The 22,645-nt window shown below is 37.3% G+C and overlaps 1 protein-coding gene across 1 annotated transcript in view; it reads left to right on the top strand.

Annotated features, from left to right (window-relative positions):
* The first annotated feature begins 503 nt into the window (after positions 1–503).
* The window catches only part of LOC105439348 (MAM domain-containing glycosylphosphatidylinositol anchor protein 1), a 30,134-nt gene continuing 7,992 nt past the window's right edge, over positions 504–22,645 (top strand). The window contains exons 1-7 of the mRNA XM_030978057.1: positions 504–919; positions 5,829–5,913; positions 7,693–7,818; positions 8,549–8,749; positions 17,470–17,664; positions 19,375–19,497; positions 20,258–20,420. Coding sequence (XP_030833917.1) covers positions 5,838–5,913; positions 7,693–7,818; positions 8,549–8,749; positions 17,470–17,664; positions 19,375–19,497; positions 20,258–20,420 — 884 coding nt within the window. The 5' untranslated portion in view covers positions 504–919; positions 5,829–5,837. The remainder of the gene's footprint in view (positions 920–5,828; positions 5,914–7,692; positions 7,819–8,548; positions 8,750–17,469; positions 17,665–19,374; positions 19,498–20,257; positions 20,421–22,645) is intronic.

The raw sequence follows: 22,645 nt of genomic DNA, 5'->3' as shown, positions 1-22,645 counted from the left end.
AGGTTTCGTCTCCTTAACGATCATTGACGATTCCCCCATCTATTTTGTTCGGTACCCAAAGGAGTTACGCATGGCATGACGTGCTCAGTATGCTGTGCCCCATCAAAAGTCAAAGTCTCGTCTATTTTGTGCACTGTACAGAATACAGCTACTTTAATATTGGGTACAGCGAAATGAGCAGTTTTAAAGATTTTCTGCACTAGTTTGGCTAGGAGGGATTAGACCACACAGCGAGGTCACTGACAGGTAGCTATCACATCAACTCAGCTCTCAAATAACACAAGATATAGAGGATCACGGGTTACCAACAGGCACTGATTGGGGAAGTTTTCTATATATAGGGAGCAAGTAGCTACAAGTAGGACGGTGAGGCTTTAATCTCATAAAGTATTCAGAACGCTGTGCGTGTTATTACGACACTTCAAAACTTTGACGTTCTATAAGCAACGGGGAGGTTCCGTTCGTAAAAAGGCGCCAATGATGTACCAGAAATGCCCTAAACGGCGCCAAAACCTGTCAACGTACCGCCCGTACATTCCTCCTCAGTGTGTTCGGTGCGCGTGTGTGTGTGTGTGTTCGTCGCACACCATTCATGACTTATGGACTCGTTGCGAATGTTGGGTAATGCTTCTCGAGCGCATTCAGGAACGAAGGTTGACCAAGGTTGACTAAATAATACATCTCACTCAAGCGCGAGTCTAGTGCTTTTCGGACATCCATCATATCGTACTTCCATATCCAGTACCGACGGAGACTTGTTGAAAGCCGCTTTTACATCATCAGCCAAGAAATCAAACTGTAAATCGTTCGGATAGCAAAATTCGGTAATCTTCAAATGATGCTTTACTCGGTTACTGATTGATTGTGTGGTATATCCAATCGACTTGACTTTCCACTTTATATCAATTCGGAATTTGTGGTAAGTATTCATGTCAACTCTATATCCGCCGTGGCTCTAAGCCACAGACTCCAACATTGCTTGGCGTGCATGTTACATTCATGTTATATGTGTGACAAATTTCACCTGCTGTACTGTAAATTCCATTTATGGATTTCTTCCTCCACCTTTCCCCCTCTTCTTCTTCTTCTTCTTCTTCTTCTTCTTCTTCTTCTCTTTCTTCTCCTTCTTTTTCTTCTTTTTATCTGTTGTCTTCTTCTTCTTCTCCTTCCGCTACTTCCTTTTTTTCTTTCTTTCTTTCTTTCTTTCTTTTAGTCCTTGTTTGTATGTGTTTGTCATCTAATTGCCCATAATATTGTGGATTGTTTCTGCCACGAGCGCTTTCCTATTGCGATGCTTCATGTATTTTACAATGCTATATTTCAACAACAACAAAACATATTAAATTATCAGGTTCCTGTTTTGTAAAACTTATTATCAATTATGATAACAAGTTGCAATAACTAATAACAGCTACCGACATGATGGCATTTGATTAACTGAGAGCTAAGTTGTCATAGATATTTAGCATTTGTTATTGAAAACAAATTTAATGAAACAGTATTTCCTCTGAAAAAATGCGATCGCATAGACTTTCACGAAATCAACTAATATCAAAAGGGCAGCTTCAATACCCTATTGTGTTCCCATCGTTATAAATAACAGTCGGATTACGTACTATATCCCTCATTCTATTGTCCTTACACTGTGAAAAGGTTGGGCAATATTTTGTCAACACTTTGCCCAACGTTGTGCCAATAGTCAACCCAACCATCTATTGGGCAATATTTGCCCAGTGGTATTGGTAAACGTTAGTACCCTACTTAACACGTGCATATTATTGTTTCGTATTTTGACCAAAATTGGGGCAAAGATATGACCCTTCAACTGCCCAACTACGGTAGCCTACTTGTTGGGAAAATCTTGACCAACTGTTGGGCAAAATACGAAAATATTGCTCAATAGATGGTTGGGTTGACTATTGGCAAAGTGTTGGAAAGTATTGCCCAACCTGTTCACACTCTACATTATCCATAGGTGGGGCACAGAGCTATCAGATTGCCATAAGTTATTTTCGAAAGCCTTTGCGATTGGTTTGGAATATAGAAGGAAAAAAAAGGATTAAGCAGAATTCACTGCCAAATACTGTCTTGAGAGAAGGCAACATTCAAACGCTTCCAATCGGTGAATGTTCGCCCTGACCAGAACTCAACTGCATTCTAATATTGATGTAATCAATATTATGACTGTTGCTTGTAATATGCCACGAATATTTGAGTATACATCAAAGAGGAAGGTGCATTACTGCCGTCAGCTATGTAAAACTGAGTGTCTCTAAACCTTGGCAACTACCTCTATTGTACACATCCCTTTGTTTGTGGGACATGTAGAGGCTTTGTAATGACGGTCCGAGGAATCAGTCATATATTTCCTCATCGCCCCCCTCCCCCCCTAAAAAAAAAAATCATACAACTACTACTACTAAAACTACTACTACTACTACTACTACTACCACCACCACCACCACCACCACCACTACTACTACTACTACTACTACTACTTCTACCACTACTTATAATAATACTATCACCACAGTCACCACCATTACTACTACTAGTAGGAGTCCTACTACTACTACTACTACTACTACTACTACTACTACTACTACTACTTCTAGCACTACTACTACTACTACTACTACTACTACGTCTACTACTACTATACTTGTAATACTGCTACCAATTCAAGACTCTGAAATACACTTAAGATTAAATTATCAATGAATGACCATCTCTGGTGCGAAAGATGATACCCTATTAAACCTTCGTGATGTCTGCCAATCCCTCACATATATTATTACGCTCAAGGTCACGGTTATTGTTTTATTCATGGACGTCAAGAGGGCAATCTTAAAGGGCCATTCAACCTTTTTAATGTAGAGTTGTCATAGTCCAGTGGTTTAAACACTTAAATTGCGAAGGTGATGGGTCGAGCCCCAGCACGGCACTTTTGGCATTGAACAAGGCATTTTAACTACATTGCTCCTCTTCATCCAGGTGTTAATTGAGTATCTGGTAGGATGCGAACGTCATTGTGGTTGGATAAGCATGTGCGCAAAAGGCGACTAGCCGGAATGTTCAACAGGGGGTGGAGAATGTGCACCGTGCAATGCACAGAATAGTAATTTAATCCAGTGACCGACTGTAATGATCATACTGTAAGCGCTCTGATCAGTTAATAGTTAAGCGCTATATATGAGAAACCGGTGTTATCAGTAGTAGTAGTAGAAGTAGTAGTAGTAGTAGTAGTATAGTAGTAGTATAGTAGTAGTATAGTAGTAGTGTCAGTATCATTAACATCATTATCATTGTTAATATTATTATTGTTATTATTATTATCATCATTAATGTTATCATTACTATCATTGAAAGAGAATGAGTGCATAACGAGAGAGAGGGACAGAGAGAGAGAGAGAGAGCGAGAGAGAGAGAGAGAGAGAGAGCGTGTAAGAGAGGGAAGGGATACTCTTTCATCTCATGGCCTTATTTTCCATAGCATTTAATTCAACTGGCAAAATTGTTGCCTCCTCCCTAAACACACACACACATTTACGCGCACATACACCCACACACACTCCAGTGTCCTGGGTCTGAACCCATTTTACGTCACTGTGTATATTCATTTAATTTGCAGTAATCAGGCAAATTGAGAAGGCGATCTATTTTGAAACTGCATGATGAATTTGAACATCCTTCTTGAACTATATCTATTCATTCCATTAATATTTAGGTGGTTCAGGTTTTCGGGAACACCGTGTTCATCACCTTTTCGAATATATACATTTCAATCCTCGAGACCTTTTGATTCCGAGGTGTTAATACTAGCGGTGTAAACGTTTTCCGCGTGAAACAAGACTAAACCCATTTACACCTAATGTACTTTGTTACAGTAGAAAGTGTCTGAATAGTACATTATTTTCACGAGATTGAAAATAACCGTTAGCATAGATATGTAAAAACAGACGGAACATGGATTATATTTTCTCTTCACATTTTAAAAATGGATGAAAGTGACAGTTATGATCGCGATGTCCTGATCCGACATTTGCTTGGCTACGATTGCTCCGGGCTTCCTTTCGTCAAAAATGTAGAGTTGATAGGGTTCGGTTTTAAGGTTAGGGTTAGCTTTTGATATGATATTGGTCCAGGATTACAGTTAAAGAAGTTTGGTTAGTTAGTTTTAAAGACAGGCTTTACTTCTTCAGCTAGAAGGGATTAGACTACCCAGCGAGCCAGCGAGGTCACTGAGACAGGTGGCTATCTCATTAACTCAGCTCTCATTTAACATAAGAAAAAGAGGATCATGGGGAACCAACAGGCACCGATTAGGGAAGTTTTCTATATAGAGGGAGCAAGTAGCTACAAGTAGGACAGTGGGGCTTTAACGAGATTGAAAACAACCGATATCATAGATATATAAAAACAGACGGAATACGGATGATATTTTCTTTTCGCATTTTTTCAAATCCTGTATGAAAGAGTGTAATAGCTGATGGATGAAAGTGACAGTCAAGATCGCGATGTCCTGATCCCACATTCTCTCCGGCGACAATTGCTCCGGGCTTCCTTTCGTCACAGATGTAGAGTTGATAGGGTTGGGTTTTAAGGTTAGCGTTAGCTTTTGATAGTGGTATTTAGTCTAGGATTACAAGGAATACAGTTAAGGAAATTATTTCTAAAGGTTATATGCATATATATCATCTATTCGAATTTGTGTCAGGCAATTTCAAAAGGGGGCGGGGATCGGGGGCTTGATATGTGCTCATTCAAAAGACGGTTGCATGACACGTGCTCAGAATAACATATTGAATTCGGTAAATCTAGGAAATTGATCGCGGAAAAAAACCTTGCCTAATAATGTTTCGTTCAACCGTGACGTGACTGAGCAGAACACGTTTAAGAACCCTCCCCCCCCCCCCATTAACAAAATGAAAACTTTGGAATGGATGTTACATCTGCGCACATCTTTGAGCGACATCCTCAATATGTCATCAAGTTCTGGCGATTCCCATGGCCCTTGGCGTAGCTACACTCTAACAATTAAAATGTTAACTAATTATTTAAAAGGGCCGAGGAGTGACCACTTTTTCAAAATGGAAGATTAACACTTTAAACATGCTGGATCCAACATTATACAGTTTAAAAGTATCCATCTGACATTTTGAAAGAGTGGTCACTCCTCAACCCTCTTAAATGGTTATTTAACATTTCACTTTTTACAGTGTACAGGGGCACAGGCTTACTACGTATCATCGGGTCATCGCGTTGAGTCGGGTGTTCGCGTTACCGACCTTTTCCAAACACGTCCCTTTGTTGACGAAATCTTGGGGGCAATTTTTGTGAAATAAACTCCTATCACCTACAAATGCCAATGCCACGGTCTGGTCCAATTTACCCTACACTCTGTGAAGACACTATAGCAAATCGCGTCATCTTCCGCTTTCGTTTCGTTTCACGAAAGGTTGCCAAATGCGAGCACCAGACCGGACGTGATGATCCAATGATTCGAAGTAAGCCGGGCACTGGAGCAATCAAGTGGTGAAAAAGAATACAAAGAAAGAAAAAGCGAGCAGAGAGAGAAATTGAAAGAGAGAATGGGGAACAGAATGAGAGAAGAAGACCTTCTCCCGCACGCTCCTCTGAATTGCTCACCTTGTAAATTCGTATTATTTTCACTAACCGAGCACGACTGATGCGCCCCTCCCCCTCCGCCCCTTCCTCCTTCATCGTTCTTGTGTCCCTTCAAGGGGCGACCCACTCACGCTACGCCACAGTTCATTGCTTCCGAGTATTTCTTTTTAAATATTCCTCGTCGTTTCCTTTACCCCTAGGTTTTCAAGATGGCGGCCGTGTTTCTCTACTTCTGGATCGCGCTCTCTTGTTTCCTCTTGAATCTCGTAGCGGGGCAGCTTGAATGTAAGTGCGGACCTGTTTCATACAATTTGTTATACAGTGCGTCCCAGAAAAAAACGAAACCGAGAATTATCGATGTTTTATCATAACTTAGTCACATTTATAATGAATAAATGACACATATTTGGAAAGCGTAGATCCTCTTCTTTCAATTGATGCAACTTATATGATGCATATTTCACGCATGAGTGATTAAAATTAATTTGAAGACAGGAAACCAAAAAGTTATTTGGCGGACGGTATCTGAACTTCAAAGAGAAAATCACATTTCTAGAAAGTTGAGTTTCTGCCCTTTTCTATGACACCTCAATCAGGAAAAATGAGCAAGGAATGACAAAGTTCTGTTTGTTTAAAGTAGTGCTTGCATTTCCATAATTTTATCAAAAGAATTCTTTTCACTGGCTGCCTGCCGTAGCAACAAGCAGAATTGACAAAAGACTTAACTCCGTTGAAAACAAGTTTTATGAAACTGGGTCCTGTTCTGTTGTTGCATACACGTATTTGTATACTCTGGATAGTAAAGTAGGGTTTAATGATGATTTTCTAGGGCAACTACCCCCCTAGGACTACACCCCTGGACATCCCACTCTTTGAAAACTACCGAATAATAGGACGCAGCTAGGGTTTTTTGGCATATTTGTAAACACAATCTTCAATTATATATCTCTCGATGTGTGTTAGATAATTTTCCATCTTCTAATGAAATATGATAAAAGAGTCGTAGTCTATTTGGATTGATAGTAATGTTTCATTTTTGTTATCAAATTTGTCATTATTATAGTATCATCATTATTGTTGTTAATATTATTATGAGGATCATGTTATTGATGATGATACTGATAATGATGATGATGATGATGATGATGATGATGATTAATATCGTTAAAGGTAAAGACCAGTTATGGTCATGCGATTGCATTGTGAAAGAAACGTTGTGGAATCGATCAGAAAAGGTTGATCATCTAGCATCTAGCATCTGCAAGGTTCTGGAATCATCAAAATGATAAGAAATTTGGCCCATTCTTCGTAAAGTTACAAGCACTATACACAGAAAGATGTATATGGGACTACCCTATATCTCTCACAGACCACGAGAGAAACAAATTTACAAAATATATGAATTAGTAGGCGGTTTACCGGCAAATTTTTTATCATCATGTATTAGTCAAAACATATTCTTTCACATGATTGGTGATGAGAGCTTCCATTTCATTTTTTGAAATTGGGGCGTTTCCAATACTGGTCTTTACCTTTAATATTCTTTTTTTTTTTATCATTATCATTATCATTAACATTATTAATATCTTTATAATCATCATCGTCATCATTATTAATTATAATATTTTCGTCATTCAAATATTGTCATTATTGTTATTATTATCAATGTAGTTATTGCCGTTGTTATTATTACAGATATAATAGAGATTTACATTTCTCTACGCTCTCTCTCTCTCTCTTTTATTGTCTTACCAGTCCTTCTAATCTTCTATTACATTTGTCTTACTGCCTTCTGTTACGCGATCGTTCTCCTTTAATTATCCTCTAGTCATCCGTTTCAATCTCTTCTCTTGTTTATCTTTCTTTACTTTGATCATATCCTTGATTATTTATTGTGAATTACCATTTATATTTATATCTTATGCTTTTGTATGTAGATTAAATTTGTTTCAGCCTCTGGCTGCTATTTGAATGTTTTTTTAATCATAAACCATATCAAATCAAATCAAAATATTATCATTATCACAATTATTATCATTGTTGGTGATATTACTATCATCGCAGGCTCAAGGACACCCAAGCCAGTCTTTATGTCTACCGAAACAGAGCTCGAAGCAGATGAGAAAAAATCACTTACTTTACCATGTGTCTTTTACAATGTCACCGGGGATTTCCAAATATATTGGTATGGTAAGTATATCCCCCACCCCCCCCCCATAAAAACAAAAATGTTTTTTGTTTAAACTAGTTGGTACAAGGCAATCTCTTACTAAAATGAGATAAAGTAACTGATTTACGGATATTGGTATGGATGCAATATTTGTTTTTATACTTAGTTAACTGCATTATCAATATAAAAGTAAATCTCTATTATCGTTAACATTCTTTTAATTATGTTCTATTATTAACATGAAATGTATTTTGTACTATCATTAATTATGTACACTCTAGCACATGGAGTTGGAATAATTTTCCTTTCCTCTTTTCATGACATGATTATTTTTTTCAATATATTATAAAGTTTGATCAATCTGGAATGTCATAAAGATTGATAAATTAAGTTCTTAAAAAAAAACACTTTATCAATCAAGAATAAACAATATTGTCACAATAGTTAAGTATTATAGGCAACTGTATTATATGTCTAATATACAGCTATTATAATGCCTGTATATTTTATTAGTATTCCTCTCTCTCTCATCCCCCTCTCCCTCTCCCTCCCTCCCTCCCTCCTGTATCCATCTTCCTCTCCCTCTCTCTCTCTCTCTCTCTCTCTCTCTCTTCATCTCTCTCCTCATCTTTCCCTTCTTCACTACCTCCCCTACCCCTCCTATCTCCCCCTCTCTCTCTCTCCCTCTTTCTCTCTCTCTTTCTCTTTCTTTCTCTCTCTGCCTCTCTCTGTCTCTCTCTCTCTCTTTAGCCGGGACTCAGAACATATACTGGAACGATAGTCCCCAGACGGGTTCTGTTAATTACGATATTGATTACAGCCCCACAAATCCAACCAGAAGCTCAAATTTGACGATCAAAGTTTTAAGTACTTACGACTCTATGACGTATAAATGTCGAGTGAGTGCAAGTGAATGCAAGGTCCAGGCAGAGTTTAACGTTATCGTCAATTGTGAGTATAGATATGTTCAATTCAAATAAATGTTTAATTGGAAGAAAGACCTAACTCCATCAAAGAAGTTTATGATTTGTTATGAAAAGATAATACATGTATTTTGAGATAAATTAGTATTTCATTCACCTGTTACGAATAATTGTATTTCAGTAGTCAGAATGGAAATGGCATACATTTCGTGTTGCTAGGTAGGGCAAGCCTTGATGTGTATCCTACCTAGCAACAGCTAATATATACAGTTCGCATTCTGACTATCGAAATACAATTATAATAGATAACAGGTGAGTGCAATAACTCGTTAGTAAGTTAACTTTATTAATTTCGAATACATTTTTGCAACAGCTTCTTCCTGGAGCAAATTTCAGATGGAATAAAAAGTGGCATTTAATTTCTTACAGACATTTCCCACTTAGATAGTGCCCCTGGAGTACTAGAACTTTATCTGATATTAAGCACATGCGCCTTGGAAAGTAATACATCTATGCCCTTGACCCATGAGGGTTATTTATCATTATTTTCAACTTAATAATTTGAATTATTCAGCATTTTTAGGGAGAGCATAAATACGTCGTTACGCGATGCCTCTAGCGTGTAGTAAAGAAATTCGTTACCAAATGGAAATTTGCTTGGCTTGTAGAATTCAATTTGAAAACAAGTGTTTCAGTATACAGACCATGCAACGTGAATTAGCCTGTGAGGGGCGATATGTAGATCCCATTACGTGACCCTTGGGGAAATAGGAGTTGATGAATTGTAATATTAGGGACTTTTAGATTTGCACGTCGACATAGTGGACTGCTATGTGTGACGTCCTTTGAAGGCACACGTGCAAATCTAAAAGTCCCTAATGCCCCTTGGATACGGCCCGTCCAAGGCTGGTCAGGCATATACACTGTCGCTCATAAAGTTGGAATATTTTTGTTTTACCCCAATTTATGGAATTATTTTAAAAATAATTAAAAAATAATAGATCTAGATAATAGTATACATTCTCAGATTTTATTGAATAATAATTTGACAATGTGTGTTTTGCGTGACTGCTAAAGCATGTGGATGCTACTATGCTTAACAACTAGGGGACCTACGCCCTTAAGTCATACATGACAGTAATGAGGATTAATGCCCCACAAAAGGGCACTAATATAGCACATCGACACGGTTTTGATCCTAGGGCCTCACAGTTACGAGGCCATTGCTTTGTCATTGAACCATGACTGTTCGCAGCGGGGGCTAGGGTAGGGGGCATTTTCCATAAATAAAAAAACACAGAAAATGCAATAAATTTTCAATAATTTATTGCCGTATTTATTAGGTTTTTTTATTTATTGAAAGTGCCCCCTACCCTAGCCCCCGCTGCGTACAGTCATGGTTCAGTGACAAAGCAATGGCCTCGTAACTGTGAGGCCCTAGGATCAAAACCGTGTCGATGTGCTATATTAGTGCCCTTTTTGGGACATTAATCCTCATTACTGTCATTTATGACTTAAGGGTGTAGGTTCCCTAGTTGATAAGCATAGTAGCATACACATGCGTTAGCTGTCATGCAAAACACACATTGTCAAATTATTTTTCAATAACATCTGAGAATGTTTACTATCATCAAAATCTATTATTTTTAAATCATTTTTGAAATAATTTCATAAATTTGGGTAAAACGAAAATATTCCAACTTTATGAGCGACAGTGTACATAAATATCACAGGCCTTGACGCCTAAATATGCACCAACGCAACTATCTGACGCATGGGCTAAAAGTCTACGTCGAAAATCGTTGATGTGTGCGGTTAGGGTCTTCTTGCATAACGGATTCGCTTTAACATAACTCAAACAACTTAAACGCAAGTCATAAATACGCGATCCTGATTGATTGAAATTTGAACTGTGTTTGATTTTGGGGGTTGCGTTGAATTGCATCTTTTTATGCAAAAAATCTAAGAATATTGATTTGATATCTTAATTGTAGCCGTGAGGTTTGGTGTAATTTGAATTATTTCAATAGCGCAATGAACCGATTGGCAAAGTGGAATGGCGCCTCGTGTGTGAAAGACATTTCTATCCATTTATTTATTTATAATCTTTTGTCAGGGCAGCCCATTCACCAATAAGTAGTAGTCTTCCATGGGGCCCTGAATTATCATGAACATATTTACATCAAAAATCATAACGTTTATACAGAACAGATAAAATAAAATGTAATCGTACCTTTAGAAAGATATAACACAGCAATAATAGACGTGGTACAAACGAATACTCGTTTGCAAGATAATCATATATATTGTACCTAGTTCAACTGTAATGCCAATAGGAAATATTGATTAAGTCGCAATTATGTGAATAAATCATGTTAGTAATACAGAACATGCAAGTAGTGTATGTTCGGCTGAGTTAATGAAGCAATACAATACGATACAATACTATTGGCGTAGCAAAATGACGCCAGGCTGCAATAAACACGACATGTTGCGTTATAAAGCCTCTGCACAGCATTGTTTGCACGTTGCATTTCCATTTTTATTTTTGTGCGATATTACTTTTACGATGCGCGTCAAAAATCCCTGACGCAACCCTACGTCAGCAAAATGACGCTCGAGTGCAATGGGGTTACGTTGATTGTATAACTTCTCAATGCTCGTTAACCAATACAGGAGTAGCTACACGTATATGGCTTATCACCACATAATCTTATGCATGAAAGTCATACCAATTTAATGTCGTGTGTTCCCTTTTCGTGTCTCACGCCAGCTTAAATTGATTTCAATTGGATATAAAATATGTAATGACGCGAAGTATAAGACTGCATCATTGCTCTCCCCATTAGGGGGAGAGTCTCTAAGGTCCTGGGTAATCACAAGCCGCTTTGTTAACGTCGCCATTCAGTAACAGCTTGGTAATTACGAAGATCTCTGAAACAGGGTTGCCTGTATTGCCATCAACCGGAGTACTATAACGACGTATACTTGGATATATTGTCAGTGTTTGTTGTACCTGCAACAGAAAGATAACAGGGTCGCCCTTCGAAAAAGGGAAATGTATTACTTTTTAATACAGATATATGTAATAGAATATTACTTGTGGGTGCAAAATAAATAATTTTTTGTAAAGTTCTTCGAAGAAAGTTTTTTAAATATAGCACAGCGTTGCATAACCTTTTCCTGTGCACCTTTTTCGATATCATGGAGGGCAAGTACTCTAAAAAAATAAAAATAAGAACATTAAGACTATTCTTGAGTTTGACACTAAGAAACGAGAAAAATAGCTTTAATAACTTCATATCTGCACGGTATTAGTAATAGTATTACTATCAAGAATGTAACGGTGGGATTAAAAGAGGAAGCGACGCCATGTTTGAGCTGTCGACAGCTTCTTAACTCGGAAGCACTTCGATCAGATCTTGGGTTTGAAAATCCATTCAAACAGCAAATATTGAAGCCAACACATGGGTGGAGTCAGTGGCGCTCTCACTTAAACTGTATATAGCACTCATACGTAATACCATGGCATAGTTAAACTGCATGCAGGTGTGTCAGATTCATTTATCCCCCTACCCCCCCCCCCCCCACCTACACTCACCCACCAGCGCCCCTTTTCAGTCCGCTAAAAATTCACCTCTAGCACCCCTGTTTATCGATTTCCGCATACATCACTGGCACGTATTATCTACAGGTGATTGGAAAACAAGACGTGATGAAAACACAAATTTAAAAGATCATAGTATCGTTGGAAAAGACAGTGGCATGGATGCAGGAACACAGAAAATCGCCCCCACCACAATCGAAAGGCAGGGGGGGGGGGAGAAGGGGGAAAAGAAAATGGAGAGGGAAAGGGAAATATAAACAAGCCCCCCCCCTCCCAGTTTCCAGCACCTTTGCAACGCGATTGGATATAGACTTCACAGTTAAGATTTAAAATCAATCTGGAATTAAACGTTGAAATAGATAAACGAAGGTTCCCAAGAACAGATAGAGTGTAATTTAGAAAATGTAATTTTTGGATTTGAAGACAAAAAAAAATGATGATTTAAATTGCATGGTGACTTTGATTAAGCATTAACTATTCGTACAAACAAATTTCCAAATTTTAATTCTTTGAAGAAGAAAATTAGGCCTATTCATTATTATGAAGACGAGAGATATATTTATTTCTATATCTGGTATGTATAACAATTCTTTTTACTAAATGGCAGTCACTACAACATTTGTTTATATTAACAAGGAGAGAAATGACTTCATTTCATTGAATTGTAAAATGTTTTGTTTGACTAAATAAATAGCCTGTGGAGGGCTAAAACGCTTTTTTTCAAAGTTTTAAAATACATCTACATGCCCTGTTAATCAATCAGACTTAGGTGCTTGAAACGTAAGTTGATTTCGTCATTGAATAATTCATTGATGCCAGAAGATAATTTTGCTATCTATCTCCCTTATCCCCCCCCCCCCCTGCCAATGATTCCAGTACAGTGCCCTCCAAATGGCTGGAAATACGCTACTTGAAACAGACTTCAAGTTTGATCTTGAAGAAGTCAGTCATGATCTGCACACCAGTCAGACGTTGTACCCGCCATTGAATTGGTGCTAGCAGTTAATTTTGCTATCTATGGCCTCAGCCCCCTCCCCCCCCCCCCACCTCCAATGATTCCAGTGCCCTCCCATTGGCTGTACATATGCCTCTTGAAACAGACTTCAAAGTTGATCTTGAAAATATATCTACATGACCTGCACACCAGCCAGACATAAAACACATGATATTGGTATGGAAGGTGTGTCCGTCATTGCATTGATGCCAGAAATTAATTTTGGCATCGATGAATAATGAAATTCAATCATACGTCGCCGCCAATCGGCCGTGGGTTGTCCCTCCATTAATAGCCGATTAGGGCGAGTAGTAGAGGACACGGTGTCCCAGAAAAGGTCAGTTTGATAAGTACTGTGAGCGTCTGTAAGTGGCGCGTGGCTGGAATGCTCCCCAAGGAGTGGAGTATGTGCATACATTGTGTGCGTCCCTCCATTAATAGCCGATTAGAGCAAGTGGTAGAGGACACGGTGTCCCAGAAAAAGTCAGTTTGATAAGCACTGTGAGCGTCTGTAAGTGGCGCTTGCCTGGAATGCTCCACATGGAGTGGAGTATGTGCATACATTGTGGGCAGGACAGCCTGAATCTGATGACCGGAGACGTGATGAATTTGTAAAGTGCTTGGATACATCGTCAAAATGTATTAAATGCTATATAAACTCAGAATATCACATTATTATGTGTTGTGTTGAGCTATCATCTTAACATACAAGATTTTCATTTGCAACATTAAGTGCCCTGTGCGGGAACATATTTCCTTATCTTTATACAGTATACACGCGATTTTCGCTCCTACGACATTTTTTTTGACATTTTCGATGTGACATTTAAAGTATGCACCTTTCTAGAAATTTTACTAAAATTTGGAAAATGTGTTATTACTACAAAGTAACTAGGCATAAGTTTCAATCACAAGTTGCCCACAGTACATATAATTCCTTGATGCTATTTCTTTCAGCTGGATTTTGTCTGTTCACCTTATAGTTGTCTCGTCGTATTGAAGTCAAATAATTCAATACTCATGCGGGAATACCGTAAGCCTTAAATGACTCTTCGAATTACCCGGTAAATATTTCAGCGGGTATTTTCAACGTGTGATACCTGCCCAAAACATCATATTTCATTTCATCATGTTTAGGACAGGAAAATATGACGGATGTAATTCTTTTCTGTATTAGGAAATATCTGAAAGAGAAATAGTTAACTGAATTCTCGGAAACGCAAACAAATAAATGACTGAAAAAAGGGAAAGGATGATAATGTAGTGCACCACCGTTGATTTATAGGCTGCTGTGGGCTTATCAAAGTAATGATCAAAATAGAGGGACATATTAACACAAACTTGCTTAAAATTACATGCACCGTATATGGGATTACATACAAAGGTGGCTTGAACTTGATCAAAATGTTCTAGCTAGTTCTTGTCATATTTCCAACATGCGGGCATTTTAAGGTTAATCCTCTTTTTTTTTTTTGGGGGGGTGGGACATTTCTATCATGTTGTTCTTTTACGTTGAAGTCAAGAGAAGAAAAATAATTACTCTATAAACAAGAATCGAGGGTCATCAATGACGTGACTCTTCTCGAGAGTGAACATATAGCGAAAGTAGAGGGTTAAAAGGGTAACTTGCTTTTTGAGAGCACTCGAAACAATCAATATTCACTCCTAATTACTGACGTGACTCCCAGGAGAGTGAAAAACACAGGAGTGAATATTCACCATTTTTTATTTTAGAGAGCACAACTCGTTTTTAATCTTAACCAGAAACTCTGTTTAATTTCTCTTTTTAATCCTTCTCTTTAATTGCGAACAGCTAATAACACTTGTTATATTATCAAATTCCATATTGGCATAGTTAATCATGTTTTTCACCCAGCGTCATGGTGTACGTAATCATTTGGGATGTTATTATATTCATGATGTCCGTATAAACTAAAGTGACTCGCTACGACTAGACACCATTGTGACGTCATCTCACTCCCAAAAGGGGAAGAGTGCTTCAAACTTTAATCGTGAGCGATAGCAGATAATGAATCCTGTAATGCACTTACTATTGAGTATCCATGCAAGATGAAAATACAAGCTGAAATTAATACTGTCCGTGGCGAGCAATAATGATTCAAATGATTTTATTTCTCATGCAAAACATAATACAATGAATAATTACATTACAAAAATATGCAATTAAACGACAAATATGATAGAAAAAGCACGAGAAAAGAGGAACTTACTGGAAGCAGAGCTTGTTGAAGTGTTAGTTCCTCAGATGCTGTCTAGATGGTTTAGATATGCTTAGAAAATCAATAAATAGAAAAAATATGTAGCTAAGAAATGGAATGGAGTTGAAGATTGCAGATGTTGAAATAAGGCATAATTGTGAATTATTCATTTCAGTCGCATGTATACCATATCAAAAGTACCCAGTGGGTCGTAAACAATGATTTACTTTGTACTATTGACGTTCGTCAAAGTTATGCACCTTGTGCCGTAATTCTCGGAATTCTGGTCTTGAAAAACTCTGTCCAAGAATCACCGCATCGTTTCGATTTTTTTCTACAAAGACAATGACCCTCTTTCAAATAAGATTTAGAATCTACCAATAAGTCATTAAGATATTTCTTATTATGTTTTGTTGTGTGGGAGTAATTCTGTGTCCCTTCTTCACAAATTGAATTCAACCACATAACAATAGGCATATAAATTGTCGGTTCGCTTTGGTTTTTAGCTAATGAATAGAATCATTTCATGTTTCTTCATTAACTCAATTCAATAACATATGATAGGATCATCTCAAGTCAATGCACGTTTATTAATCACACTATACTTTGTGTCGAAATATCATACTTTTTACAACCTGATAATGTATCGTTAATTCCAAAAACAAACAAAATTCAGACCAAACAAAAATCGCCTTTACTACGAAATTCCCTTTCATCCTATCCATTAGGGTATATACAACCACTAATGCCAGAATATTCTCTCCAGTTCCTCCTTAATTTGCAACTCGTTAACTTCTCATACCCGGGGAACAGTACTGGGGACTTAATCAACGTTTAATGAAATATTCAAGAAAACGATGATTTTGTATATACCGGTGGGTAACAATCTTCCTTGGATACGTAGTCCTCTTGCATAAGCACTGATGCGTAATGCCTCCCCAAAAGAGGTCGATGTATTCCATCCGTTAAGGTTCTGGTAAATAATCCACCGTTGGGTGTTCGCTACACGTTTCATCCCATGTTTATATGACGCCCCGGTGGATATGACGTGCACGTGTTACGAATTCAAAATGGCGGAGAAGGGCTGGCATTTTAATGGAGAGCTAGGTATCGAGAGGCAACGAAGGATTATATCCTTCTTTCCATCAGAAAGTTAACCTGTCTTGCCTCTTTCAAAAGGTCTCTCAAAACACACTTCTTCCCTCAGTAGCATAATGTGTTTTACCTATTTTTATGAATTTATGTATTTTATGTTTCTGTTTCTGACATTTCGTAAGCACTGTTACAGTTTTTGTTTTAGCGCCCCTAAATTCTCGATAATATAACTATCATTAATAATAATAACAACGTGCAGTTTAGCTGAAAGTCGAAAGCCGTTTTCACATACCTACAACCCTTTTCATTCTCATTCACCGAGGTTAACACTCAAGCACACACTCCGCACACGCACACCCACATATGATTTTCAATTGAGATTAAGATCTATTTCCTTTCCGTTATTAATAACATGTGGTAAACGAAGATATTAGTACAGAAGGCGAAAATTACGAAAAAAAAGGCTTTTATCGATCAAGACAAGATATTGTAAAAATCTCAATGTATTAAACATTTTCTTGCATCTACAGTTTACGACTAAATTATGTCAAGGAGCACTCATGCAAAAGATGAAATCACATAAAAGCACTAGAGCTACACAAAAGTATGTCTGAGTAGGATAAAACATTACAAGATGTAATAGTATCATGACAAACAGATGCTTTTTTCATTTCATGTTTTTAACGCTTTCTCTGATCATGACCGATTCGCTACTTCTAATTTCTCAAAGGAGAGCAAAACTCTGTGGAATAAAGAACTCTGTTGTGCGCTGTGAAACCGCTTAACATGCGTTAAATGCTTTATAATTGAATTCTTTTTTGGTTCGTCCTCAGATGCACCTGTCGTGTACTATATTGGACCCCGAGAGCCGCCATTTTGGAGTATCGATGAACCAGACAGAATATTCGTGAACGAGACATACAACATCACTTTAAGATGCAACGCCAGCGGTAGACCCGCCCCCTTCTTTACCTGGGTAAAAATGATACCCAACCAGCCTGAGCCTGAAGAACTGTCGGCGGGAACAGGTAATTTGTTCAATTTTAGTTCAAATTAAATGTTTCGTTCAAGTCTCGTTCAGAGATGAGGTGTGTTTTTTATGACCACGTAAATGTTTTACACTTCTCATATTTGGATGCTATAACACAGAGCTTAGGGAATTCATATTTCTTTTATTGCTTTATTGTTAAAATGAAATGTAATATTTGCTAAAATTATATACATGAGCCTGAAAGTTAAAAAATTGCCAATGTCTATTGAAAAAGGAGTTTTAATCCCTCAAGTGTTGCCAATTTAAAGATATTAAATCTTAATTTCGTTTTAAAAATTCCTGGTATCAAACGCCAGATGCTCGTGAAACAAAAGTGGATGCAGATTGTGCGGAATGATAGACTTTTCTACTCATACATCTGGGAGGTGTTTCACAAAGATCGTAAGTCGAACTTAACTCTAAGTTGGAGTTAAAAGTTATGGAGAGCCATTTGTTGTCTAAAAATAAAATATATTCAAAAGCGTAAATTCAAGTATTTTCAACTTTTTATAAATTCCACATCTAGAACATAAAATTTTCTTGATAATCGAAAAATATGAATGATTTGAATCAACATTTTATGCCTTTTAAAACAACTTTTTCAAAATATTTTCATAGATGCTAATGGCTCTCCATGATTTTTAAGTCCAACTTAGAGACAAGTTCAACTTAGGATCTTTGTGAAACACCCCCCTGGCATATTTTTAGGGATCTGAAGCAAAAGTTATTGAGCCAAACCAACAAATTTAGAATGAGCGTCATGCACGGTGGAAAGGTGGAGGATGGTTGGTAAAGTGCACCTGATAGAAATGAGTCCCTGAGGATCTATATACACGTGACCCACACACATTATACACCCCTGTTCAGCTCTTTATAATGCAAGGCATCCCACCGCTGCCGCCGCTTTTACTAATGTGGAATCGGGCATGATTTCATGAGGAGGTCACGTCTATCAAACGACGTAGTCCACCTCGGCATCAGGTCGGCTTTAATTAACCCTTTACTTGTCGTAGTTTCTGATTGGCACATAATAATTATGACAGAAAACAATTTCCGGTCGTAATAGGATCCTAACATAGTGGGAGATTACACGTTTGCAATATCATCATAGAAATAATGTCAAAATAAGAGGGAAAATATGCAGGAACTGTTATTTCAGGAAGACGATTTAGCAAATAGTAATGATGATGATAATAATAATGATAAAAGTAATACATGTAATAATATTTTTTGACCCGGGTAAGCCTCATCGGCATTAATGAAATTTTTCCTGATGGCCCTGTAAATTTGTTATAATGACCGCACCAATCACCAGAATGATTTACACCTAGATGGAGATCGGTAAATGTGGATTAAATCAAAAGGATGTTATTGGTGTTCGGCCGGGATTTGAACCCTCAATCCTAGGAATGAGAGTCAAGTAAATTATCCACTGTACCTCGGAACCTCTACTCGGTTCCACTCTTACATCAGAGCTCTGTTTCATAAAAATTGTTATCAATAACTTGATAAAACAATTGTAACGAGCTACTAAAAACCTTACATTTGGCAAAGAGCAATTTGTCGTAGATTTATGGCGTGGCAGGTGTTATTGATAGCAGTTTTATGAATCGTGGACCTATGTTTCTAGTGATTGAATACAGCATCAATGTCGTGTTCTTCGAAGGTTGACTATTTAGTAACTCTCCTCTTTTCTTCTATATTGCAGAAGATACAAAGCACGGTGTTTTCATGATCACTAATGTATCAAGGACACAGAGTGGAGACTACCGCTGTCAGGCGACCAATCGCATCGGCCCCAACTTTGGTTACGTGGAATTGGTCGTGCAATGTACGTATATTTGTGTTCATAATTATATTCTTATTTATAATCATATGCGTAGCATGGGCGCACAAAGGATGCACAAGGGGGTTATGCCCAAAGACGTTTAAATATAGGTCATCCACGGAACCTAGGGGTCATGATCTCAAACCTCCCGCAAGTGTTTAGAGTGATTCTGTGATTTTGTGTCACTGCCCCCCCCCCCCCCCCCCCCTCCGTTCAACATGTCGGACTACGCCAGGGATGACTACTAATACTCACTGACCTTATGAGGTATTGCCCAAGTATATTCCTGTTGTACGAGTCGTAGACGAGGGTGATGTGATTACGTAGATGGCAGTACAGCCTCATGTCTTATGGGAAAAGAAGTCATGCACTCAAATATCATTGTCAATATGATAGTCTATTCCCTAGTTGTGGCACCAACAACATCCAATTAACAACAAAGAGGATAAACAGACTTCATATGTTATTTTTGATAATGATAATCTAATTAACCTGTAAAGAGTAAGTATAATTCCCCTATAAATTAAAATCATGCATGTTTCAGTAAATGTAAGTTTATTCTTATATTTAGTATTATTTGCTATAAATTTTGCTGATCATCCGCCTAGGACAAGATATGACTAACTACAATTTTTGTATTAAAGTCAGATTCACAATCCTTCTTCATTTCTCAGAGTTCATAGATGTAGCATGCTTTAGGAACTTTAACTCTTTTTCTTTCAATTTTCTAAAGTTCTTTATTTTCGCTGTTGATATTGTGCAGACGTACCCGAACTGACGGGTCTTCCATCGGACATTCGGGCTGCTCCGGGCGCTTCGGTAACCTTCGGGTGTGACGTCATTGCTAATCCCAAACCCTTCGACTTCTACTGGATGAAAGATGGCTTAAAATTAAGTCAAGATGGCACAAATCCCACACCTAACACGTAAGTCTTTTTATTGTTCATATTTATTCGTTTTGATATCTTAAGAGCCGTTTAACATAAGAGTTACAACCAATGATCGTATATTTTTTCCCAAATTAATCGTACCTCCTTAAATCAGTCGCAACTTTCCAATCATTAATGAATTACGATACATTTATTTTAGAGATAGATGTGCATGCATGGTAAGTTACACTTAATTGCAGCAGTTTAGTTTATTTTATATTCAATAAAAGTTTTTCCTTTATTAATCAAGTAGAATTTCCGTAATATGATTACTATTTCGGATTTCCAAATCCTGAATAATTTTCCCCCAAAATGATGTAGTGATATTTGAACCATTCGAGTTTCAGGAGTAAATGATAGAATATCAATCGAGTACAATAGACAAATCGTTGTATTTTCTTTAAAAGAATACACGTTCTAGATCACCCGATTCTGAGGTTATTTATTGGTTAGACTACTCTTGGGATTTCTAAATGCAAACGTACGTTATAGATGAACAGAAAAGGTGTGATATTCTAGCCTGCACGAATGAGTATGTGTCGTGTTCGTCTTTAATATATTTAAAGCTATCTTCATGCACCCTGGCTGCGTCACCGCACCATAAGCAACTTATCATCTGCATCTGTATTGCTTGTTTCCCAACAGCATTTGGCATGTTACTAATTAAATTTCATCGCATTTCGTGCATTGTTATGTGATTATATTCCGGATAGATTATTTGTGATCCGTTACCTCAAGCATTTTGACCAGCATCTTGGCGATATTTGATATGCATGATATAATTATATGTAATGCACTTTATATTCGTCTACATTACTTGTCGTTTATAATTATTCTATTGACAGTAGGACGAATTAACATTTGACACATAACTGCATTACTTTTAAAAATGTGCAGATTAATCCATCATATATTCATTTATTTATTCATTTATTATAGTTTCATTTCAACAGGGTGGTCTCATTTCAAGTCCATTTCTGGACCTGCTCCTCCAGAGAGCCCTGCATTCACATACAAAAAAAACATGTAAAATAAAAACATGAGTTCAAAACATATTCCTCCCAATAAGATATGCAATGAAGTTTAATAGTCAAATAGTTTTTTGTTTTTTTAAAGCACGTTAAATGATGAATTCATATTAACTTTGAAGTTATTATCACTGCTATTCCTTAGCATATTTTGTATTAGCTTTTATTTATACCGCAAGAGCTAAAGAATTACACACTGATGAAAATTCGCAAACAAAGTACAATAGCCTTTTGGTCAACTGGAAATCATTTATTCACCTATTTATTTCAAAAAGCGGGAAGAAATACTGGGCGGGTTTTGTTATTAAAAATAATAGTTCTTCGTCATTCCAATCACATCCACTGTCGTGAAAGAAAATACTATCCCGAATTCCCGTGATAGCGCTGAGCCAAACTATCTATACATAAATTTTGAGCATCTTGGTGTAGGTTCGGCGCACTATATGGAGCATATTTTGATGTTGTATTCTTATCAGACATATAGTAACAGGAGCCAGATATTGGCAATCGGAAAGGGAGTTGGCCAAACTCTGTGAATAGATAGATGGCTTTGGAGCTGAATAAAACTTTAAAGCATGATCATTATGGTTTTGTAAATGCATGTTTTGCACGTTCACAGGGGATGTAAATGTTTCATGCATTATTAATGCACGTCTTCATTTGATTATTGTTCGAAAATTCTTGTTTTAATTTGTACAATGCATATGTGGCATGCACGTTATGCATGGGCTACTCAATCGCTTTCCTTCCTTATTGCGGGAATGCAGTCTTTACAACCAGTGGTCAGGCGATAGTGTATTCAGGAAAGCTGGTTTTCAAATTACAAATTGTATGGTTACCAAAATGTAATAGGTGTACAAGTGCTTAAAACAGAATCTGTAATATATTCTTTTCTGCGGTTTCCAATAGCTAGCACTTTCAACCTTTTAGTATAAGTTGTAATGAAATGTAATTATTTTGGTTTTAAAGATCATTCGATTATCAATTTTCGATGTCAAAAAACCCTTTGAAATTCAATTTGTAAAATATTATGGGTGCAGTTCTGTTAAAAATACACTTCAAATCCGATTGGTCTATTAATAGGGCTCTTCTTAGGCAGGGACTGCGGTTGGAGTGACCAGCGGTCAATAAGAATCCGTTGGTATCAGAACTGGTTATTGTTCGAAATTAATTAAGAATGAAAACATCGAATCA

Source organism: Strongylocentrotus purpuratus, unplaced genomic scaffold (assembly GCF_000002235.5).
Source record: "Strongylocentrotus purpuratus isolate Spur 01 unplaced genomic scaffold, Spur_5.0 spur5_scaffold_1, whole genome shotgun sequence".
NCBI lineage: Eukaryota > Metazoa > Echinodermata > Echinoidea > Camarodonta > Strongylocentrotidae > Strongylocentrotus > Strongylocentrotus purpuratus.
This window is presented reverse-complemented; position numbering and strand designations above follow the sequence as displayed.